The sequence below is a fragment of the Alligator sinensis genome, unplaced genomic scaffold (genome assembly GCF_000455745.1).
Source record: "Alligator sinensis unplaced genomic scaffold, ASM45574v1 scaffold391_1, whole genome shotgun sequence".
NCBI lineage: Eukaryota > Metazoa > Chordata > Crocodylia > Alligatoridae > Alligator > Alligator sinensis.
Genome location: NW_005841889.1, coordinates 2566536 through 2588885, shown reverse-complemented (window position 1 = coordinate 2588885; position 22350 = coordinate 2566536). Strand labels below are relative to the sequence as shown.

The following is a 22350-nucleotide window of genomic DNA, read 5'->3' as shown; positions in this document are numbered from 1 at the left end:
GTTCTTGACAAACTTAGACTGTGGTGCTCACCAGCCCCTCTTTTACCAGAGGAACAATTTTCAATCCTTAAACAATGTATTTTTTATTTAGTTAAATAAAAAAAAAAAATTCTCCATCATTACATTTTCATGTCCACTATTTAAAATACTATATTTCAGGTATGAAAGCTAAGATTTTTTGTAACGATTTTTATTAGGTGCAAAAAAACCTTATCAAATGTGCACCTCTTTTTAAAATTTACATGCTTCTAAATGTGCCAAACCAAGAAAAAAAATAGCAAAAGCTCCTTTCAACAAGAGCCCTGAGCCTTACAGTAAACAAAACAATTTGCTAGGGGTTAGCCCAATTTATTGTAAATGCGACATAGTTCAGGTAAAGTATTATTCAGTGATACCCCAAGTTCGTAACTCCTTACCTGTCTACCACATCTAGAAAACATTCAATTATAGCTTCACTAAAACAAAAGAGCACCAATCTGACATCAATTTCTGAATGATAAATGCCTGGAGCAGAATACTTTAACCTCCCTGGACAGCCCAACACTGACCTAAGAGTAGCTGTTCTTAAACAATAAAATTTTAAAAACCAATTTTTTTAAATGAATGTAGGGGTGTAGGTTGTAGCCAAAAGCTTGCTTAATAACTATTCTCCAACTATTTAGGTTGGTCTAATAAAAGATATCAAATTCACCCAAGGAACCTTGTCTTTAAATGAATGTGAAACTGTGGAATAAGAAATCATCCACCAACTGGGTAGTGTTTAGTATGGTCTCAAAAGAGACTGGATTTTTTACTCCACTACCTGGACTAGTTTTTATAACACTTATGTCCATCAATGGGTTAACCACTTTGGTTATCCCTTCAGCCCACTTGGGCCTCTCATAGTGCCCCCTCCTTTCCTCTCCCTTTACCTATCCTTCGTATTTAAATTACTTTATTCCTTTCTCTTTAGTACGTTTCCTCTCTGCAAGTCCATTCATAGCATCGTACAAGGTAGCCTATGAAAGCTAAGCTCGTATATTTCTGAATGAGTTAGTCTATAAAAAAGCCACCCTGCCCCGCCTTCTGTCTAGTTTCATTCAAAACAGGATGAACTGGTGAATCAGTTTAAATGGTATTGAACAAGCCAAAACCTAACAAAAGATGGACCTATCCTGTTACTCCAATGTTTAACTGATGCGTGAATGCCTTTCCTCTATTTTTATTTTCTGAATATTGAGCAACATCTTTAGTATTAGGACAGAACTGTTGTCATTGTTTATCAGCAGCAGCCAAGTCCTTCCATTAGATTTGTACCTTGCATACTCGCTCTGTGCTCAGTGTCATAAATGATCCACATAGCAACCGATTCCAATCTTGGTTTGTGAGCACACATTTGCTTATCTTCAATGTTATTTTCTGGGACAGTAACTGCCTGGACAAATTTACTATGCAGCGCTTTGTTCCCATTGCTATTTTATTATATTCCTTCTGAGCTATGGGTATTATATAGTAAAACGAATGTAAAATAAAAGGATTAAGTTCTAGTGATTGATAGCAATTGCTGTGGAAAATGAAAATAATTTATCCAGAATGAGGCCTTTAATAAAAAGTAGCAAGTTTGTCATGTAAAAGAATGCTTAAGATCAAGTGTTGGAAACCACCTGTATGTCATCTGATAGGTTTTTTTTTGGTTGTTTTTTTTTTTATACATCTAGTGGCTAGCTCAGTAATTTTTTCCCCTCAAAAATGAAGATACCCAGGGATAGTAAAGGAAACATTACTTTCCAGCTCCAGTACACCCACCTCACTCTCCAGAGCAGCCTGAAAACCAAGACTGAACTCCCTCCACTCCCTTTGCCCCCTCCCATTTTGAAAAAGCAACAGGCTGGGAGTGTTGCAGATGCAAGTTACAGAAGACACTACCATTTTGAAACATGTTTATCAGATACCTCATGCAATGAGGGGTCAGATTTTCAGCTAATCGGCCATTTTTTAAGCGGTTTGTAGCTGTGCACTCATGTTTGATCACAGGTATAAACAGCTTTCTGTAGCCAGATTGAGTGAAAAATGTCACTTTTGTGTGCACGCAAGAAACCTTGGAGAAACCCTTTCAAACTGAACATGGGCGTAGGAATGTTAGCCTTGGAGCAGATTTGCTTCATTTCATTCATTCTTAGCGCTTTTACCCATAACAATTGCAATATGCCAGCTGTTGTTGATTTCATTCCATCTGGAGTCAGCATCCAGTATTGTACGAACAGAAATCTCTTAACATCAGCTGGTTACGTTCCACATCCAAGATAACCAACATTAAGGCTGTGTGAAATTTCAGCAGCTGTTTCATTTCGGAGGTGTTTCGGGCTGTTTTGGCCCCTGAAACACCAACTCTGAATCAAAATAGAAGGCTCCAAAACATCTATGAAATGAAGCAAAGAATCTAAAATGTTTTGGAAAATTCTGGAGTTTGAGACACTGGCTTGCTGCTGCCCTGCCGCACGACTTGGCTCCACAGGGAGCAGAAATCTGCGCCGGGGGTCTCCTTGCTGCCACTGCCCAACCTGCACTGCCTTAGCGCCGCGGGGCTGCACAGGGGAGGCAGTGGCAGTGAGGAGACTCCCGGCACAGATCTCTGGTCCCTGAGGAGACAAGTTGCGCAGCAGGGACCAGAAGGCTTGTTCACTGCTCTGCGCTGCTTCCCTGCCCTGTGACCCGGCATTACAGGGATCAGAAATCTGTGTGGAGGTATTTTTGCCTGCACAGAGGAGAGTGGCCCTCCCCCTCCTCCAAGATGAGCTACCCACAGCCCCGTCCTGCTCCCCACTGGGGCCCTGCAGCCCCAAGTCCCTCCCAGCTGGGCAGTAGGGCTGTGTGAAGCTTGCAGCCCATTCGGAGGAGATTTGGCCGAAATGAAACAGGACAGTGATCCGAAACACCAAAACGAAACACTGTCCTCCAAAACGGCCAAATCTGAAACCAAATTGAAACAAAGCCATTTCAATGGCTCCCTAAATAGGTCCTATATGCCCAATTTCCAACGGTCACCACCCTAGAGGTGGGCAAAGGAAGAGATTCAAGGACATGTTGAAAGTGAATCTGAAGAAATGTGAGGCTGTAGCTGGAGTACTGCATCCAATTCTGGGCTCCACAATTCAAGAAGGATGTTGAGAAGCTTGAGAGAGTCCAGAGGAGAGTCACATGCATGAGCAGAGGGCAAGAAAACAGGCCTCATGATAAGAGGCTGAGAGCCATGGGACTCTTCAGCCTAGAAAAGTGCAGGCTCAGGGACAACCTGGTGGCTGCCTATAAGTACGTAAGGGGAATGCATCAGGATCTGGGGGAACGTGTGTTCACCAGAGCACCCCAAGGGATAACAAGGACCAACAGCCAAACTCCTCCATGACCATTTTAGGCTGGACATAAGGAAAAACTTCTTTACTGTCCAAGCCCCCAAGGCCTGAAATAGATGCCCTCCAGAAGTGGTGCAGGCACCTACTCTGGACTCATTTGGATGCTTATCTTGCTGGGATCATTTGACCCCAGGTGACTACCTGCCCCTTGGGCAGGGGGCTGGACTTGATGATCTTATGAGGTCCCTTCTAGCCCTAATGTCTATGAAATCTAATGTTAACACCTGGGAGACTCAAGCAATGAATCATTCCCATTGGCACCATGATGTACAAGAAAGCATCAGTCTTTTTGAGCAAAGTCACCTCACTATGGAAACAGACAGGAGGGGCAAAGGGAAAGTGTCGTGGCCCAACATCACAAGCATCTACTTCTTCCCCCTGGGACTATTTGCCATCAGCAGTTGAACATGCAGATCTCAGATGGACAGTTTTCCAGTAAATAGGGTAGGCACTGGTGAGTCTGGCCTCCTCAGCCATCTCTTATCATGACAAATGGGGGGGATTGGGTGGGGCAGAAATAGAAATTAAGTGGCTTTCTAGGGAAGTCTTTAAAAACTTCAACCTGAGGCAGAGAGCTTAGGCAGCCCCTGGAATACCCAGTTCCCTTGAAACACAGGAGCAGGGGTCCAGGCAACCCCTGTCCAGATAATCTGGATCTTCTTCCCCCACCAGGAAAACCTTGGGGAAACTTGAGGCAGCCACAATGGTGAGACATCCTGGGCTGACTTCCTACTCTGATCCTTATATTCACAGTCCTATTCAACCGTTTCCAATCCTCTTTCATAGAACCTTAGAAAATTAGGGTTGGAAGGGACCTCAGGAGGTCATCCAGTCCAACCCCCTGCTCTAAGCAGAACCAGCCCCAAGACCATCTCAGCCAAAGCTTTGTCTAGCCCACGTCTTAAACCTCCAAGGATGGAGATTCCACCATCTCTCCAGGTAATCTGTTCCAGTGTTTTACTATGTCCTAGTGAGAAAATTCTTCCTAATATTTAACCTAAATTTCTCTTGCTGCAACTTGAGACTGTTGCTCCTTGTTCTGTCATCTTCCATCACTGAGAACACTTTAGATCCATCTTCTTTCAACCCCTCCCCCCCTCCCTCTGCTTTTCAGGTAGTTGAAAGCTGCTATTAAATCCCCTCTCAGTCTAAATAAGCCCAGTTCCCTCAGCCTGTCCTCAAAAGCCATGTCCCCCAGCCCCCTAACCATTTTTGTTGCCCTCCGCTGGAAACTCTCCAATTTGTCCACATCCTTTCTGTAGTGGGGGCCCAAAACTGAACACCATACTCCAGACATGGCCTCACCAGTACTGAATAAAGGGGAATAATCACTTCCTTTGACCTGCCGGCAACACACCTACCAATGCAGCCCAGTATGCCATTAGCCTTCCTTGCAACAAGGGCACACTGTTGGTTTATATTCAGTTTATTGTCCACTGTACCCCAAGGTCCTTTTCTGCAGAGCTGCTGCCCAGCCAGTCAGTCCCCAGCCTGTATTAGTGCATGGGATTGCTCCTTCTTAAGTGCAGGACTTTGCACTTGTTCTTGTTGAACCTCATGGGATTCCTTCTGGCCCACAATTCCCCAATTTGTCTAGGTCACTCTGAATCCTAGCCCTACCCTTCAATATATCTACTACTTCCCCCAGGTTGGTGTCATCTGCAAACTTGTAACTGATGAAGACACTGAACAAAATTGGCCCCAGGACCAGCCTCTGGGGCACTCCACTTGATACTGGCTGCCAACTAGACAGCAAGCCATTGATCATTACCCTCTGAGCCCAACGATCCAGCCAGTTTTCTATCCACCTTACAGTTCATTCATCCAGCTCATACTTCCTTAGCTTGCCTGTAAGAATGTTGTGGGAGACTGTATCAAAAGCCTTGCACCACATCTACTGGTTTCCCCACATCCACAGAGCCAGTCATCTCACTGTAGAAGGTAATCAGGTTGGTCAGGCATGACTTGCCCTTGGTGAATCCATGCTGACTGCTCCTTTTCACCACCTTCTCAGAAATGGATTCCTCGAGGATCTGCACCATGATTTTTCCAGGGACGGAAGTAAAGCTGACTGGTCTGTAGTTCCCTGGATCCTCCTTTTTCCCTTTGTTAAATATGGGCACTACATTTGACCTTTTCCAAGCACCTGGGACCTCTCCCGATTGCATTGAGCTTTCAAAGATGATGGCCAGTGGGTCTGTAATCACATCACTCAACTCCTTTACCACTCTTGGATGCATCCCATCCATCCCTATGGATTTGCATATGTCCAGCTTTTCTAAATGTCCCTAATCTGTTCTTTGACCACTGTCGGCTGCTCACCTCCTTCTCAAACAGTGCTGCTAGGTGCTGCAGGCTGGGAGCTGACCTTGCCTGTGAAGACTGAGATAAAAAAGGCAGAGTGCTTCAGCCTGTTCTGCATCCTCCATAACAAGGTTGCCTCCCCCATTCAGTAAGGGACCCACACTACTTTCCTTGATATTCCTCTTGCTACTGACATAACTTTGAAGTTTGCCATGTCGCTTCTATTTAAAAAGGTAGCAAAACCAGACTCCCTTCTCATCTCAGACCAGAGGCTGAGGTAATGCAGTTGCTATAGATCACTTCACAGCCATGTCACACTGGCAACTCTGTCAGTGTTGGATATACAGCTTAGACTATGTTTTTGCTCGTTTCATTTAAAAGTGACTTAAAATTAGGTAACTCATTTCCATTTGTTTTTCTCAGTGTAGAATACGACCCATAGGAATCATAAAATGACCAAAAAAAGAGCCATAGCATCTTATACGCCAGGTTTAGTTCTGAATACAACCCCTTTTATTTTCCTTTGCCATAAAGCAAACTATAAATTTGCTACAGATACTGTTATAAAGGAATCAATTTCTATTTTATATAAAATTGAATTCAAGTAAGCACTGCAGGTCTTTCAGAGAGAAAACGCATGTTGTTGTTGTTACTGTACTATCATACCATTAACAACAAAGGACTACAAAGCTTTATGAAAAACTCACCATGTACTATTTTAGCCAAGATTATAGGACTATAATATACATATTTCTAGAGGTCTACAACCAGCCTAGTAACGAGATATAAATCCTTCTTAAGGGGAACATTCTAAGCCTCCTTAGATGCAAGTCACTCTTACATAAAAAACAGGGCAAAGATGCACCTTATAGACAAAATGATGCTTGTGCTCAGGAAAGTTTATGTATATGATTCAGATAGCCTTGTTAGTCTAAAGGCAGGCAGAAAGCAGGGTAGAGGTGCACTTCAGAAACTCCTTTGAGAAGGAGAGGAAGAGGAAGAAATCCACAGGCAACCACAACACAAGCATCAACTCTGTATTTTGGATTAAGCAATGTGATAACAAGTGTTGTACCTCCCTTCTTGCTATCATATATACAGTAAGTCTTGTACAGTAAGAAGAACTATTCAGCCTTTCATATACTATGTGGCTATGCACTGAGGCTAAAGCAAATAAAGTGATTTTCTCTTAGAAAACCTGTAAATTCAAAATGCGTCCGGTTATAAAGAACAAAAGAAACCAAGAAACTTTGATATTGTGACTATTCTCATACTTCCCCCACCGAAGTCAATATTCCTCAATATTTCTTCTGGTGGTTAGACAACAGAAACAACATCTTAATTGGTATAACCTCAAAAAAAATCTGAAATCACTGCTACAGATGAGAAGTCTGATACATTATGAATAAAAGGCAGAATTTTAGAGCAGCGTCACATACAGATTTTGAAGCTGACATAGGTGACTTACTTCACCAATGATTAAAGTACTTTTGATTGACACCCTGTACTGCACTATAAATCTACAGATACTGCTGAGATTCATTTTAAGAGGGGGAAGTTCTCTCATTTATTTTCCTTTTTTCCTCTTTTGAACTGGGAAGAGGCAAAGAAATAATGGAGTTTCATAGAACAACTGTTTAAAACATTAAAATAGATAAAGAAATCTAAAGGAAAATTCATTAAAATTAACACACATTAATAGAAAGGTAAAAGTGAAAACTGATAGCCTGAATAAAAGTTAGCCAGGAGAAGGTGAAATGAAAAACATCCTAGGTTACCTGGTCCTTCCCCATTACAGTACATGCAAGGAAAGAAAATATTTTGGTTAAAACCTTAAGTTTGTACTAAATGAAAGTGCTTTTTATATGTGCACAGAGTACTGCAAATTGTACCATTAAAGAAACAGACCCTCTATTCTAATTACTAAGCAAAATGTTTTAATGTGGAACTTATTAGTCCAATCCTAAAATACATTAAAATCATTGGTACAATCAGATAAGCACCATTTAGCATCTTAAGTTTTTTGTTATAAAAGATCTACTGAGTTCTTATGTACAGGAAAGTACTCATAACATTTATGCCGCAGGAAAAAAAAATACATGCCTACCAATCAAATCATATGGGAAAAGTATGGACTAGCAAAGTAAAACTAAAAATAAGTAAGATGACATTTGTTGCAAGTCATTCTTACAATAGCCTCTAGCTGTGGAGCAGGTGGGAGGAGAAACCACATCATCTGAGGGATATTTCATGGTCAACATTTAATGTCTCATTGGTTCAGAGTGCAATTTGTAGTCACTCAGTTCACATGCATGCCATTTCAGCAGAGGCTGGATGGACCGAACCGATGTATAATGGTTTTTGGATTTCTCCAGGCCAAGACAGTGGTAGACCAAAATGAAGAAATCTGCATTACTTTTTCCTACGTTGCTCCTGTTTTGTTCTAGAACTGAGGTCAATAACCCATTGCCCGTGAGCCAGATCTGGCCTGCAGAGCCACTGATTCTAGCCCATGGATTTGGAACTTCAGCAGAGGACACTCTCCCTAGGTTGCCAAGAGAACAAGCACCAGCAGCACCAGGGTCCTAGCGCCTGCTCACCAACCTGCCTGTGAACTGGGGTGGGTCATTCCCACCCGCAGTTAGGAAAGATTGCCTACCCCTATTGTAGAATTATTATTGATAGCCATAGGAAAACCTCACTGACCATCTCGTATTTCCTTGTTCTATGATGAGGTAGAGACCTCACCTCACAACAGGACAAATGACAAGGTGAATCTACAGACTCCTTACAGTCAGAATTGTAGAGCAGCACTGGCGGCCATAATGTAGGCTGGAGGTTCAGGGGTTGTTTTCAAGGAACGCAAGCTCCTCTGAGCCAGGTGACTCAAAGAAGAATAATCTGTAAATGATTTCCCCCATTATATTGCACAACGTTGTTAACTAGGACCTCAAAGTGGTTAACTAGGCCTTCAAAAATGAGCTATCTCCCTAGTATACTTTGAAATATCCTTCTTTAGGTTAAATGATGTCCTTATTGTATGAAAATGTTATCCAATTCAGTGAACAGCTCTTTTCACCAAAAGGAAGGGAACACAGAAATTAAAGCCACTCCAGGTTTCAAGGAGTACCAGAAAAGGCAGATATATTAAATTTCAAGCAACCATACATAACTGACTTAAAGTGCATGTCTGAATATCTCCTCTTTGATCTATGCAATTTTACGAATATTAAGGACAGAACATAATACTGATCTCTGCAAATCAATGGATGTTAAAAAGGTAGGGAAGAGAAATCTATGAAGAGCAAGAGGACAAAGTTTTCCCTCATATATTATTTAAAACAATTAAATCCTCATTAAACTGCTTTCCCCTATGCAGGAAAACCAATAATATGCTAGCTCTACATTATTCCATAGCTCTATAACCTGTACTAACAAAGGATAATCTCCAATTTAATACTGAAAATAATGCTTTTATTCAAATGACTGAAGTTGTAGAAGAATTTTTTTTAACAGTAACCATGAGAGAGGGCAAACTTGTTGAGAGCAAATCTGTTCCTAACATTGCATTTAGTGGGAAGTAAGGAAAAGACTATCATAAAGACAAGAAAACGGACTAGAAGGAGCTTCACTTTCGCAAAGGAAAATCTTTAGTGTACTAGTTATTAAATTATCTCCCTCTAAAACTCCATTTCCTAATCTGATGGCAAGTACTCTTCAGATACAGCCCAATCATTTTTCTGAGAAAGAGTAACTATGTAATCCCTTTCTATTAAACATCAGTACCCCATTAAACATGACACGCTGTATTGTTGTTTTCTTGAGACTGCAGATGTCAGGGAAGTAGTTGCTCAGAAGTCTCAGCAGGACAATTTAGTCATACAACTTCTAATTAACCAGGAGAGTGGATTCTTTGTGCAAAATATCTAAAATAGCAGCCTATATGCACTGGGCTGTTAACAATGCACAGTGTTTACACAGCGTAAGTAGTAATTTTTCTTCCCCAAATGAGCAACCTTCTCTCTGAAGAACACAACATAGTTTTCCATTGACAACAGCGGCATTTCTACTGAAATCTTTTCATGAGCACACACTAAGATTTAGCTTCAAACTCTAAGTACACTGAGTCTAGAGCACCTGAAATGGAAACATACTCATGTTGAGGTAAGAAATCCATCCCCATTTTTTGTTTCAATCCTTTAAAACACAAAAGTCACTACTTTCATATCTGTACAGTGATTTCATACAAGCTGAAGCCTGTGCTCCAGGAAGTGCTGCCATGAACCACAAAAATCAGCCAAATCTGATATTCAAAATTATGCCAGCTGCGCTTGCCTTTCTTAAAGTTCATAGATTGTAAGAGGCTGGAAGGGACCTTGCAGATCATCGGGTCCAGCCACCCCGCTCTAGGCAGGATGACAACTGGGGTTAGGTGACCCCAGCAAGATGACCGTCTAGTCTCTTCTTGAAAACCTCCAGGGTAGGTGACTGCACCACCTCTGGATAGAGTTTATTCCACAGTCTGGACACCCAGACTGTGAAGGAGTTTTTCCTGGTATTAAGCCTGAAGCAGCCTTCCAAGAGTTTGTATCTATTGGTCCTGGTCTTCCCCGGGGGTGCCCTAGTGAACAGATGTTCACCAAGCTCCTGATGCAATCCTCTGATATAGCAGTAAGCCGCTAGCAAGTCCCTTCAGCAACAAAGGACCGTTACTGACTCCTGTTGCTGCTGCCACTGTCATGGCAATGCTGCATGCACAGCAGAGGCCTGAGCAATGGGGCTGTGCGTGGGCAGGGTAAGGCATAGCACGAGGGGCATTCAACTCCACTGGGCACCAGGTGCCTTTGTGAAAGTGGCTTCTCTGCAGCAGCCAAGGGAGCTCAGTTGCACAGGGCCCATCAGCACTGAGGTAGTAGCATGCTCTAGGGCTCCAAAACATACCTGGTGCCATTGTCTGCACAAGGGTTTGCCTTGGTGGCCCAGGGTGGCAGCACAGGTGAGGGGAAGACGTGTGGGAATAAGGTCAGGGCAGGCAGGAAGGGGTGTGTGTGTGTGTGTGTGTGTGTGTGTGATAAATGCAACATAAAGGTTTATTTATATCAGTAGTTTAAAATGCCTTGCACTATTACTAAATATCAGTTATAGGACTGGCATCAGCTGATGTGGTTGGTTAGTCATCATCTATGGATATTGACCAAGAAAACTTTTATTGGTGCACCCCTACTACGGAGTATTGTTGGCTCTCATCCCTCCAATGTCTGAAGATGGAATGGGATAGCAAAGGCTGGGGGACAGAGGTACCGCTACTGCAGGAAACAAAATAACAAAGGCTCCTAGATCAGAGTCAGCTGCACAGGTGGTAGTAAGCAGGGAGTAGTTTTCTTCCCACAGTGACAAGGCAGACCGATTTCAGAGATTCAGAACTAACAAAAGAAAGCAAAATGATCATTCTGAAGAATCTCATCAGCTTACTGATGCTCCTCTTTTGCATCAATACATCTACTCAACCTAATATAAATTTGAAGTATCCGCTATTTTCTTTTTATCTTATATTTTTAGAGCTCCATTACTTCTGTGATGCCTTTGAGTAAGGAAGAGCTTTCTAACTGTGCATCTGTATTGGGCATAACACAATAGGGTCCTGAACATAGACGGATGCCTCTAGGCCTACTACAGTACAACCTTAAGTACTAGATTCAGGAAGCAGAAAAAGGAAATTCTGTGCTATTCTTAACCTAATATGACTATGCTAAAATGTTGAACTGTTGAAGCAAAATTGAGCAGAGACCAATGTAGACATGAACCTAGGGAAAGTTCTTCCCTTAGGGCAAGCAATATTCTCCCCACACCAAGTGGCAACTTTTTGATAGAGCAGATGATTAAAATCTAAGCTTCCTTTTGAAAAATATTAAAGCTAAACAAAACCAAACAAGCAAGTAAGCAAGCAACAAGGATATAAAGTCACAAAGCAGAGTCCCATTTGTTTTCCATTTAAGTCAAGAACTCATCAATTATTCTCCAGTTCTCCTAGACATTTTAGGGGCAACATTTGAAAGTAAATGGCATCCTCATATTTTTTTAAACAGATACAGGATAGGAAGACTCAACTCAGTACCACACATATCATGTACTATATATGAAACTGATAATTGAAAAGTTGATTCATAACAGGACAAATCTCAATCTACGTACAGTGCCCTACATTTGTAAAAAAGGTTAAAAACTATTTAAATAGACAGTGACTGAACTGAAATGGACACCTATATAATTGTATTCAAACAAGCAGTGATTACAGGAAAATATAGTCACAGACATTTTATCAAACCCTGTCATGGTACATTACAGAATTTGAACTTCTAAAATTATAGATTTTAAAACCAGCCATACTCACAGCTAGCATTTCTGTAAAGAAGAAAAGGTTCATGAAGTTGAAATTCCAAGTCTTTATTTACTGGTTCAACTAGGTTGTGCATATTCAGTCGATTTACAATCGTAAAACCATGGTAGGGAGAAGCTGACCTGTTGTTTCAATGAAAAGAGAGTAACTGAGAATAGAGTAATTTGATCAACGCATATCATATTTCCACTTAATAAACAAACTGTAAACATCTTTAGTTAAGTCCCCAGTGCTTTCTACCCTCACACTTCAGTGGCACAAGCTCCAAGCTTTATATACCAGTTAACCAACTCCACTTGGGGGTTTTGGGTACTGTTAGGAGTCATGTTCAAGGTAACATTCAAGTTATACTCTGAGATAACAAGGCAGCAGAGATGTGCTATGCTTTCAAATAATAAACTTAAACTAACAGTACAGTTCTTAATAATGGTAAGGGTAGCCTGCTTCACAATATATTTAGACAAACTTAGGTGGCTCAACTAAGCATAACTAACACCGCTATTCTTCCCTTCAGATAAGTCTGTTCCAAGAGACAGATACATTTATTGGAAGCTGCATTTCTAAACATATCTAGTATATATATAGCATACTTTTATAACTAATATAAATCCCAAAGCAAAAACTATTGCATAAGACAACCAAACGCACTCACTTGAAACAATGTTATAGCTTTAAACAAATATATACTGAAAAAATTGTCAAAGAAGAGCATATAATAAACATCTGAAGTCTTAAATATGTGACGTTACACTTGTTTCCAAAGCGATATAGGAAAAAAGTCAAAACTATTTTTAATCTTCATAAAAAAGGCTTTTTAAAAAAGGTAACACTGCAGTTGAGCAAAATAGATAGGCAAGGTAACCCAGATATAGCCCTTAAGTACAAGAAATTCAAGAAGACTCACTCAAATTAAAAGATAATTTTTTATTTTTTTCATTTTAATTATAGTGTTTTACATACAAGGCTTATATTTAAGTTGTTGAGCATGGTGCTTCAATATATTACTGAGGTCAGGAGCTATGTAGGATTCAGAAAAGGATTTACCATCAATTAGGGCACGCTTAATTACAATCCTGAAATTAATTATGAATTAACTTGATTTTTGTACTCCAAGTATTACTTCACAGAGCATGTAAAAGTAAGCAAGGGCCTAAGTCTTTGCAAAGTGTGTGTCCTACCAGGGATATAAACAAGTAAGTTTCATGACTAGATCATTGCCAAGGGCCTTATTCCAGGTCCACTGAAGTCAAAAGAAAGACATAGCAACTTCATTGTACTTTCAATCAGGCTCTCTTTTCCTGGAATAAGCAACAGTCTCTTACACGTTTCCTGCACTTACCAGGTCACTCAGAGGACCTGGACATTGCCAAAGAAAGAATTTACCAGTGCACCAGCAGTTAAAGTTTAGAAAACAATTTAAATACCCCAGGTAATCTTCACAAGAACCCCAGAAGGCTACTTAAATAATGTGCCAATTTTCGTGTTGGGAAAACCAAAACAGAAGGATAAAGTGACTTGCCTGAGGCTATACAGCAAATCTTGCTAAGGCCACAACTAAAACTCAGGAGTGTCCAACCTCTAGCCTGAACAGTCTCATGGTCCACGATGGAACTTGGATCCCATCAGTCTCCTAATGTCTTCAGTTAACGAAGCTGGCAATATACCTAACCAGGATGGAGGCTCTGGCCAGGAGAACTCCCAGGGACTGCAGAGCTGTTTTCCTGTCCCTCATCCATTCACATCACTGAGCAGAGTTTCACTGGGCAGTGCCCACTGGCTCCTTGGACTCGTTTGAGGGCCAGTGGGCACCGGCTGGTATACTCCACTTGGTTTCCTCCCCTCATGCACTCAATTTGAACCCATGACTTTCACTCCCAACCCCGTTTTGTTCTTTAGCTATCCCAAGCAATCAGTGATATGACCTTAGTGGTCCCCTTCATCAAGGGGGGCTTATACCTCTACTTGGTGGGCTTTGGCCCCTGTTGCAGAATGTCACATCAAAAGGCCCAATGTTTTCAAGTCAAATTTACCCCTACCTTAAACAGGTGCAGTTCCATTAAAATCTAGAATAAGAGTTCAGAGCAGACCTGTAAAGGGAGTATAGTTCCTTTAAAAAAAAAAACAAAAAACAAACAAACAAAAAAAAAACCCCAAAGAAAAACTGCTTTAACAAATAGTATAAAAGATATTCTGTGTAAGATTTGCTTTGGACTCCAATTTGAAAACAAAACCAATCAATCTCAAGACAAAGGCTGCATCTTTGTCTCCTTAAAATTCTTAATCACATGAACACTATAAGCATGCTTAGCCATGCCGTTAAAACGTACTGTACAAGTAACACTGTAGCACTAGGACGGCTTTTTTTTTTGTCCCGTTATGGGTCATTCGTTTTTTTCCCGTCGGGGCCTATGTGGGGGGGGGGGGGAGCAGGGAGGCAGGCTGGGAATCGAGCGTAAATCTACTCTATTCTTATCAGATGTGATTAACTGTTTGAAAGGTTAACATTTCAACAGCACCGTGGCCACATCCTGTTAAAGTTTAAGAAAGTGAAATGCAAACTTTCCTTAGAGGGCCAAACATGCTAATCTCAAGATTTAAATATACACAGTACTTATTTTACTATCATGAATAGCTTCAAATAAAATATTTAGACCTGCAACCAGTAGTAAAAAATTATTCAATTTGCTTGAGTGCTCATATTATTGGGATGCAAGTGAAGTCCATGAAAACTAAGTATATAAACCGCTTGACCGCGTGACTCAAATAAAATACTAAATGGTGGCTGTGTCTCAGGAAGGGTGGATTCATTCCCATTTCTTACATACAATGGAACAACGAAAGGCTGCAAACTTACTGATTTGCTTTTGGGGTAGGTCTAAATCATTGGTTATATTTACATTAACTCTTACTAAAAAGAAGTATTTGGCCATGTTGCTCACGGTCACTCAATAACCTCATCAAAAACACCCAAAACTGCTCATACATAAACTAGCGGCTTTTAAACTGTATGGACTTAAAAATTATATAAATTATGCTAACGTTTATCATCTGGAATTTCTGAACTACAAGAAGGGGAGAAAGCCTCATCAATTGAGTCACTTACGGCACAGAAGAATATACTAGTGAATGATCATGCTCTACCAAAATAGCCCAATTAAAATTTTCCACTTCTATGTAATTGTGTCAAGACTGCTCCTGAAAAAATCTTCTGGGTTTTTTTTTTTATAGGAATTGTGCTTAGGTACTACATTTCTTTTTTGAAAAAGAATTAGCTGGAGATTATTTTTTTCTGGACAACAGAAACCAGTATAGCTGGAAAGTTAAACATGACTGAAGATCAACAAAACAGTTATATACAAAAAAAAAATATTGTTACATAAAATACCTTACCTTCTGTATACGAACAAGGTACCTTCTATGTCAGTCTTCTCCTACAACAGACAGCAATGATTTATTTCAACTATATGTCTGCTTACAGAGTTACTCAGCTTGCTGACTAAAATCATGATAAACTGATTCCACCTTCTCAAAAGGGACAGAGTATAATTCTCTTGCATTTCACATATCTTCCTAAAAACTATTAGGCAACATGTGGTTATATACATCATTTGGCCTGCATGAACAATATTATTCCCTTGTTAGTAATAAGTAGTATCCTGCAATTCCCTCGTGTGCAAACCAAACGGGTAAAGGAAAAATTCGGAGTTTTCCTTGGAAATCCCATTTTAGGGCAGATGAGGATACATTTAACTCTGCAAACAACCAGAAGAATATACACTGTCTTGTAAGAAGACCTAAATGGCGATTCACATATAACTGCTGTCAAGTCAGCATACAGTTTGTTCTCTCCGAGTCGTTCACAGATATCTCGTTCTACTCATTCATCACGACTTTGCTTTAAACCAGGGATAGGAAACCCCTGACGGGTGCCAGAGTGTAGCACGTGAAGGCATTTTGCTTGGCACGCATGCTTGCGGGCGAAGGGTGGGGAAGGGGCCAGGTGTGCACAGCCACAAGGACTGGGCCCCTGGTGGTGCCCACGCTCTCTCTCCCTGGCACACCAACATTTTACGAACCGAGGTTACAGGTGTTTGGGGCACTTTGCCCAAAAACGCTGCTGACCCCTGCTTTAAACACTAAAAGTTAATGAAAAGAAAACCTCACTGTGGTCCCCCCCCTGCAAAAGGAGGGCTTTCACAGGAGCCTGTTCCTAACTGAGGACTCGTGTGTATGAAGCTACACTTGCTTCAGCGGAGGTGGGCAGGGGCGGGGGGGGGTCTGGAAAGGAAGAGAGGCACAAGCCCGCCAGCTCCAGTCTCTGTGAACCTCTGTAACTTCAGCAGAAACTCTGAGCGCCAGCTCACATGGCTCATTTCTGTTCGGGAAACGCAGCAGGCACCGAGACTTTCTCCTCTCCACCTTCCTGGGGGGAGCGCCTGCCCCCGCGGAGACACGCGTCTCCAACGCCTTCCCCCGGCCACCAACCCCGCGGCTGTCAGCAGCGGCCGCTGCACGGGCAGGCAGCGCCGGCACTCGAGGAAAAGACTGTTTCCCTCGAGACGAAGGGCCCCGCCGCGGGGGCCCGGGGGCCCGCCGGAGCCCCAGGCTGCTGGCGCAGGGCCCCGCACAGGACGAGCACGACGCGGCCCCAGGCCCGCCCGCACGTACCCATTCGTTGGCCTTGGGGCTGAAGCTGTAGAGCGCGACCTGGCCCGTGACGTCGGCGATGCTGATGATGTAGGGGTCGTGCTGCTTTAAGGCCGCCAGGCTCATCTCCTGCCCCGCTCGGCTCAGCGCCTCCATCTTGGATCGCGGGAGGAGCCGCGGGCGGCAGCGAGACCTGAGCGCGGAGCCACGGCGCAGCCGTCCGCCGCGCGCGCGCCCCGCGCCTTCCGTTCCGCCCAGCTTCGTTCCGCCCGGCCCCTCGGGCTCCTCCACGGCCAGCCCGGGGCCTGTCCCGCGGGAATTGGAGCCCAGCCCGGGGGGGTGAACATGTCCACACCGGGACCCAGTCGTGTTGAACGTGGTGCTTCTTCGTGAGCAGGATCTGGTGGGCAGCGAGGAGGAGCCCGGAGATGCGAGGGCAAAGGGCTCCTGCCACCTCCTTGGCCAAGGGCCGAGCTCGTTCCTAGTGTAGGGGAGAAGAGACGAGGACGAGGAAGAGGAGCCCTGCGTCACTACGGATTTAAACAACCGGTGTAGCATCTCCCCAGGTTGTCGCAGCGCCACACCAGGTATTCGCCAGGTGGTATTCAGTTGTGGTCCTCTGCTCCTCCTCGCCTCTTTCATTTTCTCCTCTCATAAAATCGGAGTTCAGTGAATCACTTTTTTCTGCCTTTTTTTAAAGAAGCTCGCAAACTAGTAAGCGCTCGCAAAGCGAGGGATTTTGAGACGTGGTCTGGGGTCTGTTCGACAGTACAGGAGTCCGCTCCTGTGCAGTAAAATCCCAATTCGTTCCTGTTTTGCTTTCTGAAGGTAAAAGTTGATTCATGTTTTCCATTAGCAATAGCCAAACTCCGGTCCGTTCCTTTACTTTCCCCCAGGATCCTCGTATGCATTGGCATCTTATCCTTATTACTGTTATGGGCTGAGATGCCGCCCATGAGTGACAAGCTACCTCTGTCCCACTTACACCACCTGGTTATTGAACACAATCTACCTTTCTTATCACATAACTGATTATTGCTACTAAAGTCATTGCCGAGTGGACTTCCCTATTACACAGCTTGTATTACATTAGATCAGATATAGTTGTTTAATAGGACTTGGTCTATCTGGGTGGGTATTGAACATTTTGGACACTTGTTTTTACAATATTGAATATTAGAAAAAATAGAATAACAGATGGGGCTTTCTTTCAGATTCCAGCTCCACCAAAAATCTCTCGTAGTACCAGCAGCACTACAGACTCTGTTGGGTTTCCCTGCAGTGACACTTTTGTCTGTCCAGCAGGAAGGATCTGTTGTGGCTCCAGCAAGGAGGGGTTTTCCTCTTCAAGGTTAATTGCTTTCCAACTGGTGCACAGCCAATATGGAGATGTGAGGGTGAAGGAGGCAGCAGGTAGGTGCCCCAGGGCCATGTCAACAGCAAAGTGAATGGACAGAATGAGGGCACAGCAGGTGAAGTCCTCCTCTTTATTCTGCCCTCAGACTCTTCCCTGGAGCTTGTTCTACTGAAGAGATGTGCAGGTCATCCTGTCAGTCTTTCCTTCTCATGCTACCATGGATAAAATCATCCGTCTCACTGAACCGTGCTGAAATAAAAGCTGTTGTAACTATTTGTACTAAAATACGCTATTGTTTTAATTAATATTTGCCATATGTAGACAGTGCCTCTAGTAGACAAAACTGGAGCCTCACCTGATTTACCTTGAGTAAAATTGTGCCAGATGAATACCACTGGTTCACAGGAAAATCTTTACCAGTAGTTGGTCTCCACTCATTGGCGACACGTAGGGGGTACACGTGCGTCCCCTGAGATTGGCGGTACACCCCCTGACAGAATTAGTGTACTGTGCATTAGCATCACTAAAAAGGTGTGCACTGGCACTACAGTGCAGTAGCGCCAGTTACTGTGTATTCAGTTAGTACCTGTTATTACAGGTACTACACTTAATGTGCCTTACCTATGGCACATTAATGCACAAGTAGATGTGCCCAATCTTCTCTTCTCTAAACAAAATAAGCCCAGTTCCCTCAGTCTCTTCTCATAAGTCATGTACGCCAGCCCCCTCACCATTCTTGTTGCCCTCCACTAGACTCTCTCCAATTTGTCTGTACTCTTTCTGTAATGGGGGGCCCAAAACTGGACACAGCCAACTCCAGATGTGGTCTCACCAGTGTTGAATAGAGGGGAAAAATCACTTCCCTTGATTTGCTGGCAACACCTACCAGTGCAGCCCAGTATGCCATTAGCCTTCTTGGCAACAAGGGCACACTGTTGGCTGTAACCCCCAGGTCCTTTTCTGTAGTGTTTGCCTACCTGAACAAGAAACTTCTCTCTCCAGATGCTCCAGGAGTCTTATATTTCTCAAAAAGGGTAAGTGAAAGTCAATGGCTTGTTGAAGGGACAGGCAGCATGACAGGAACAGGCTCACCCATCCAAGAACCACAGTATTCTTTCTTCATCCTTTTTATTAACTGGCACAGTGTAGGTCTAAGTGCAGTAACTTCAGTAGGAGCTTCCCATGTCCATCCAGTGGTACCTATGATGAGATAAAATGTTGAATGAGAAATGCAAGTATGAAAAAGCAAAAATATTTGAAAAATTACAGTAGAACGTGAATTATCCACACACTGTTTATCTAACTGCATGCTGTGCTGCCAACCTCTGGTGCATGGTACAAGTGAGAATAATGGCATTGAATAGAAAGAGAACTGTTTTAATGACAGGAAAAACTGAAATAACCCACAAACTGAAAAAGGCAATTCTGATGCCAGGCTTGCTTCAGAGAATGGCACCGATGTGTGTTCATTTAGTGTGTGTTTCATTAGCCAAACAATTGGATTTTATGAACAGTGTTTGGGTCCAATTAGTTTGGATAATTGACTCTCCTTTGTATTTTAAACGGAAGTTAATAAGTCTTTTATTTGAGACTAAAAGAAAGAGAAACACCATTCCAAAATCCTTTTAGATTTTGCATCTAAACAGTGTTTCTAATAGCTGCACTAAACAGGCTCTTGTTTTTCACAACAGGCTCAAATAAACCTCTAAAATAAATGTATCTTTTAGATAAATGTAATGAACTGATCTTGAAAAGGGGCAGGTTTCTGCTGTGTCAGCTCTTGTCAAATGTGAAAGTTCCTTTGCTGCATTTTGAATTGAAAGCAAAATGTGAAGAGATAACAAAACCAAGTGCCAGTTTCTGTTAATGACTTGTTTTCCTCCTCCATCCTCTAATTCCAGTTCCACTGTCAGAGAGTTTGTTTTCCTTGTTCACTGCTGCTGATTCGTTATTTCAGAAATAAATGGTATGGCCTCCCATATGCCTCCTGACCCCTGAAGTATACAGCATGTGGGTAGCCTCAAACTTTGACATTTGCGTGAATGAAATGTTAGTTTTCTTCTGCTAGGCTTGCTCAGTGACTGATGTATATTGCAAATGCCTTTTGTTTTCTCTTGCATTTTGAAGCAGTTAGTGCAGGGAAAATGTTTGCTTCTCGTATACTTCTGGTTCTTGCAGTAAGACACTCCTGTTGAAGTGGTACAGTGTTTACAATGACCTTTTGATATTTTCAGTTTAAGTTAGACAGACTTCATTTGTGCTTCAACAAATTAAGTGAGTTACATTCTGCATTTCAGTTATTCAGTAGTGGTTTTATAGTACAGAAGAACACTGAGTGCTACACTGTATGTACTCTACATACATTAACATTAAAACAGGCCAAGTGGTAGTGATTCATCTCTTCCATCAATGGCTTGCTGTTGTCAGGGGAGGCTTTCTCCATTGTTTGCCTACTTACCTATCTGGAGCTCATTCTATGTAGTTTTACTTCTACCTGCCCCCACCCTTGTCACTACCTTTTCCAGAACAGATTATTTAAATAGCTTCCAAAGTTTTTTGCTTGCCTGGCAACTCCACTTCAGAGTTCAGGTTGGAAGAACATTTTTCAGTTTTGGGCACCTATACATGTGATGAAGCTCTGCTCCGATGCATGTTAATTAGCACATATTGGAGCAGACTCCACTAATTAAGTCTGCTGCGAGTCTGCTGGAGCGTGCTAATTAGCACGCTCCAGCAGCCTCCGTGTCAGGTGTAGTCAGCGTCCCTGTATTTCAAAGTTATGGCAGGGGCACTTTAAATCTCGTTGAACAAGCTTTAGTTAAATTGTCTTTGCTGCCATTTTGAAGCGTGAGCATTGAATACACAGATGCTGAAGGCGCTTTAATTAGAGCGGATCTCAGAGACGCTCTAATTAAAGCACCTTTCCCCCCACCCCAGAGCACTTGTATAGATGCCCTTTAATATTTCCCCTGGCTGACTGAGTAGCAGCAGCAAAGAATTCAGTGTTTTTGTTAAGATGTTAGAGAAACTAACTGAGCACACCCAATAAAATCTCATGTCATGCTTAAAAGCCTCACTGCTCTATGTAGGATATGAAAAGTAAATGGGGCTAGATCAGGGGTGGGCAATTATTTTGGGCAGAGGGCCGCTTACTGAGTTTCGGCAAGCCATCGAGGGCCGCGTGACAGGCAGCCCAGGGCAGATTAATATTAATTTTCTAAATTTTTTAGGGGCCCCACGGGCTGGATAGAATGGCCTGGTGGGCCGCATCTGGCCTCTGGGTCACATTTTGCCTGCCCCTGGACTAGATAGTGGCAAGTAAAATGGAACCAGCAATCACAGAGACAAATTTGAATGACAGGTAGTGAGTGTTCTCCACTTTTCTATCTGAAATAATGGTCACAAGTCCTACCACTCCCGGATGTTTTGCTTGCAGTGAATCTCTTTCTCAATATGGCCTATCTTTCTTCTGGAACAACAGCCAGTACCTTTGTTACTTGACTAGACAACTAATTTTCCATATATGTTTTCAGTTTTTTCATTCTTATAACTTCAGCAGAAGTTTTGATTCTACAGTGAGATTATGATTACAGTGATTATGCAGGCAGATTCTAACTACTCCCTCTCAGTCTGGACCATTTGACCTGACTATGGCCTTCTTGACCTATAACTATGTAAGACTTAAAAAAAAAAATGTTAATAAGCCCAACTGCTAAAGCTGAACATAACTCTTTGGGGAGGGTTGCCACTATCTCCTATTATTTTGACCACTTTAAAATAACAAATAAGGGGCACCAATTTTTGCTGCAACTTGAATTTTAAATAGATGATGCAGTGTCACAAATTAATTGTATTTACATTGTTAATTGCTGCTTTTTTTTAAAGTTGATTTCAGCTGTATTGTGGAGTGCCCTTTGAACTGTGCATTTTGATGTTTTAGTTGCAGCAATGTTGACATTCCCTGTTGTTCTAACTCTTTCTGTTCTTCAGCATTCAATTAGTTTTTTATGTAATAGCCACCCTCTTGGCAGTCATTCTGGGGAGGAAACCAGGGACCTCCACTGGTAAAAATAAAAGCTACTACAGTCTGAGGTAATGAGACAACCCCCCTATGATAAGGCACAGAGAAGGACTGTTACCACATGTTCACTAGTAGGTTACATTCCTATATTGCATTAAAGCAAAGTGACCTTTCTTTACAATTTTACTGCACTCTATTTACAGGAATTCCCAGTGAATCACAAACCTCTCTCAGG

General features: G+C 42.3%; 1 protein-coding gene and 1 long non-coding RNA gene across 6 annotated transcripts in view; one reads left to right on the top strand and one right to left on the bottom strand.

The window, feature by feature from the left end:
* DCP1A (decapping mRNA 1A) overlaps positions 1-17696 on the bottom strand; it is a 64205-nt gene extending 46509 nt beyond the window's left edge. For 2 of the 4 annotated variants that reach the window (XR_003092670.1, XM_006017990.3), the window contains exons 1-3: positions 16759-17694; positions 15481-15521; positions 12085-12212 (exon numbers count right to left, since the gene is read on the bottom strand). Coding sequence is in view for 3 of the 4 variants with exons in the window: in XM_006017990.3 (XP_006018052.2) it covers positions 12085-12212; positions 15481-15521; positions 16759-17379 (790 nt within the window). In the remaining variant the exon portion in view is untranslated. Of the gene's footprint in view, positions 1-12084; positions 12213-15480; positions 15522-16758 lie in introns of all 4 variants that reach the window. The other 2 variants (XM_025197109.1, XM_014517073.2) reach the window with 2 other exon arrangements.
* On the top strand, positions 17203-18379 carry LOC112549284. 2 transcript variants are annotated; one of them, XR_003092672.1, is made up of 2 exons: positions 17203-17324; positions 17952-18379. It is a non-coding gene; the product is annotated as an uncharacterized LOC112549284 (long non-coding RNA). The 2 variants fall into 2 exon arrangements; XR_003092671.1 differs by lacking the exon at positions 17203-17324 and adding an exon at positions 17450-17565.
* Positions 18380-22350: the final 3971 nt, after the last annotated feature.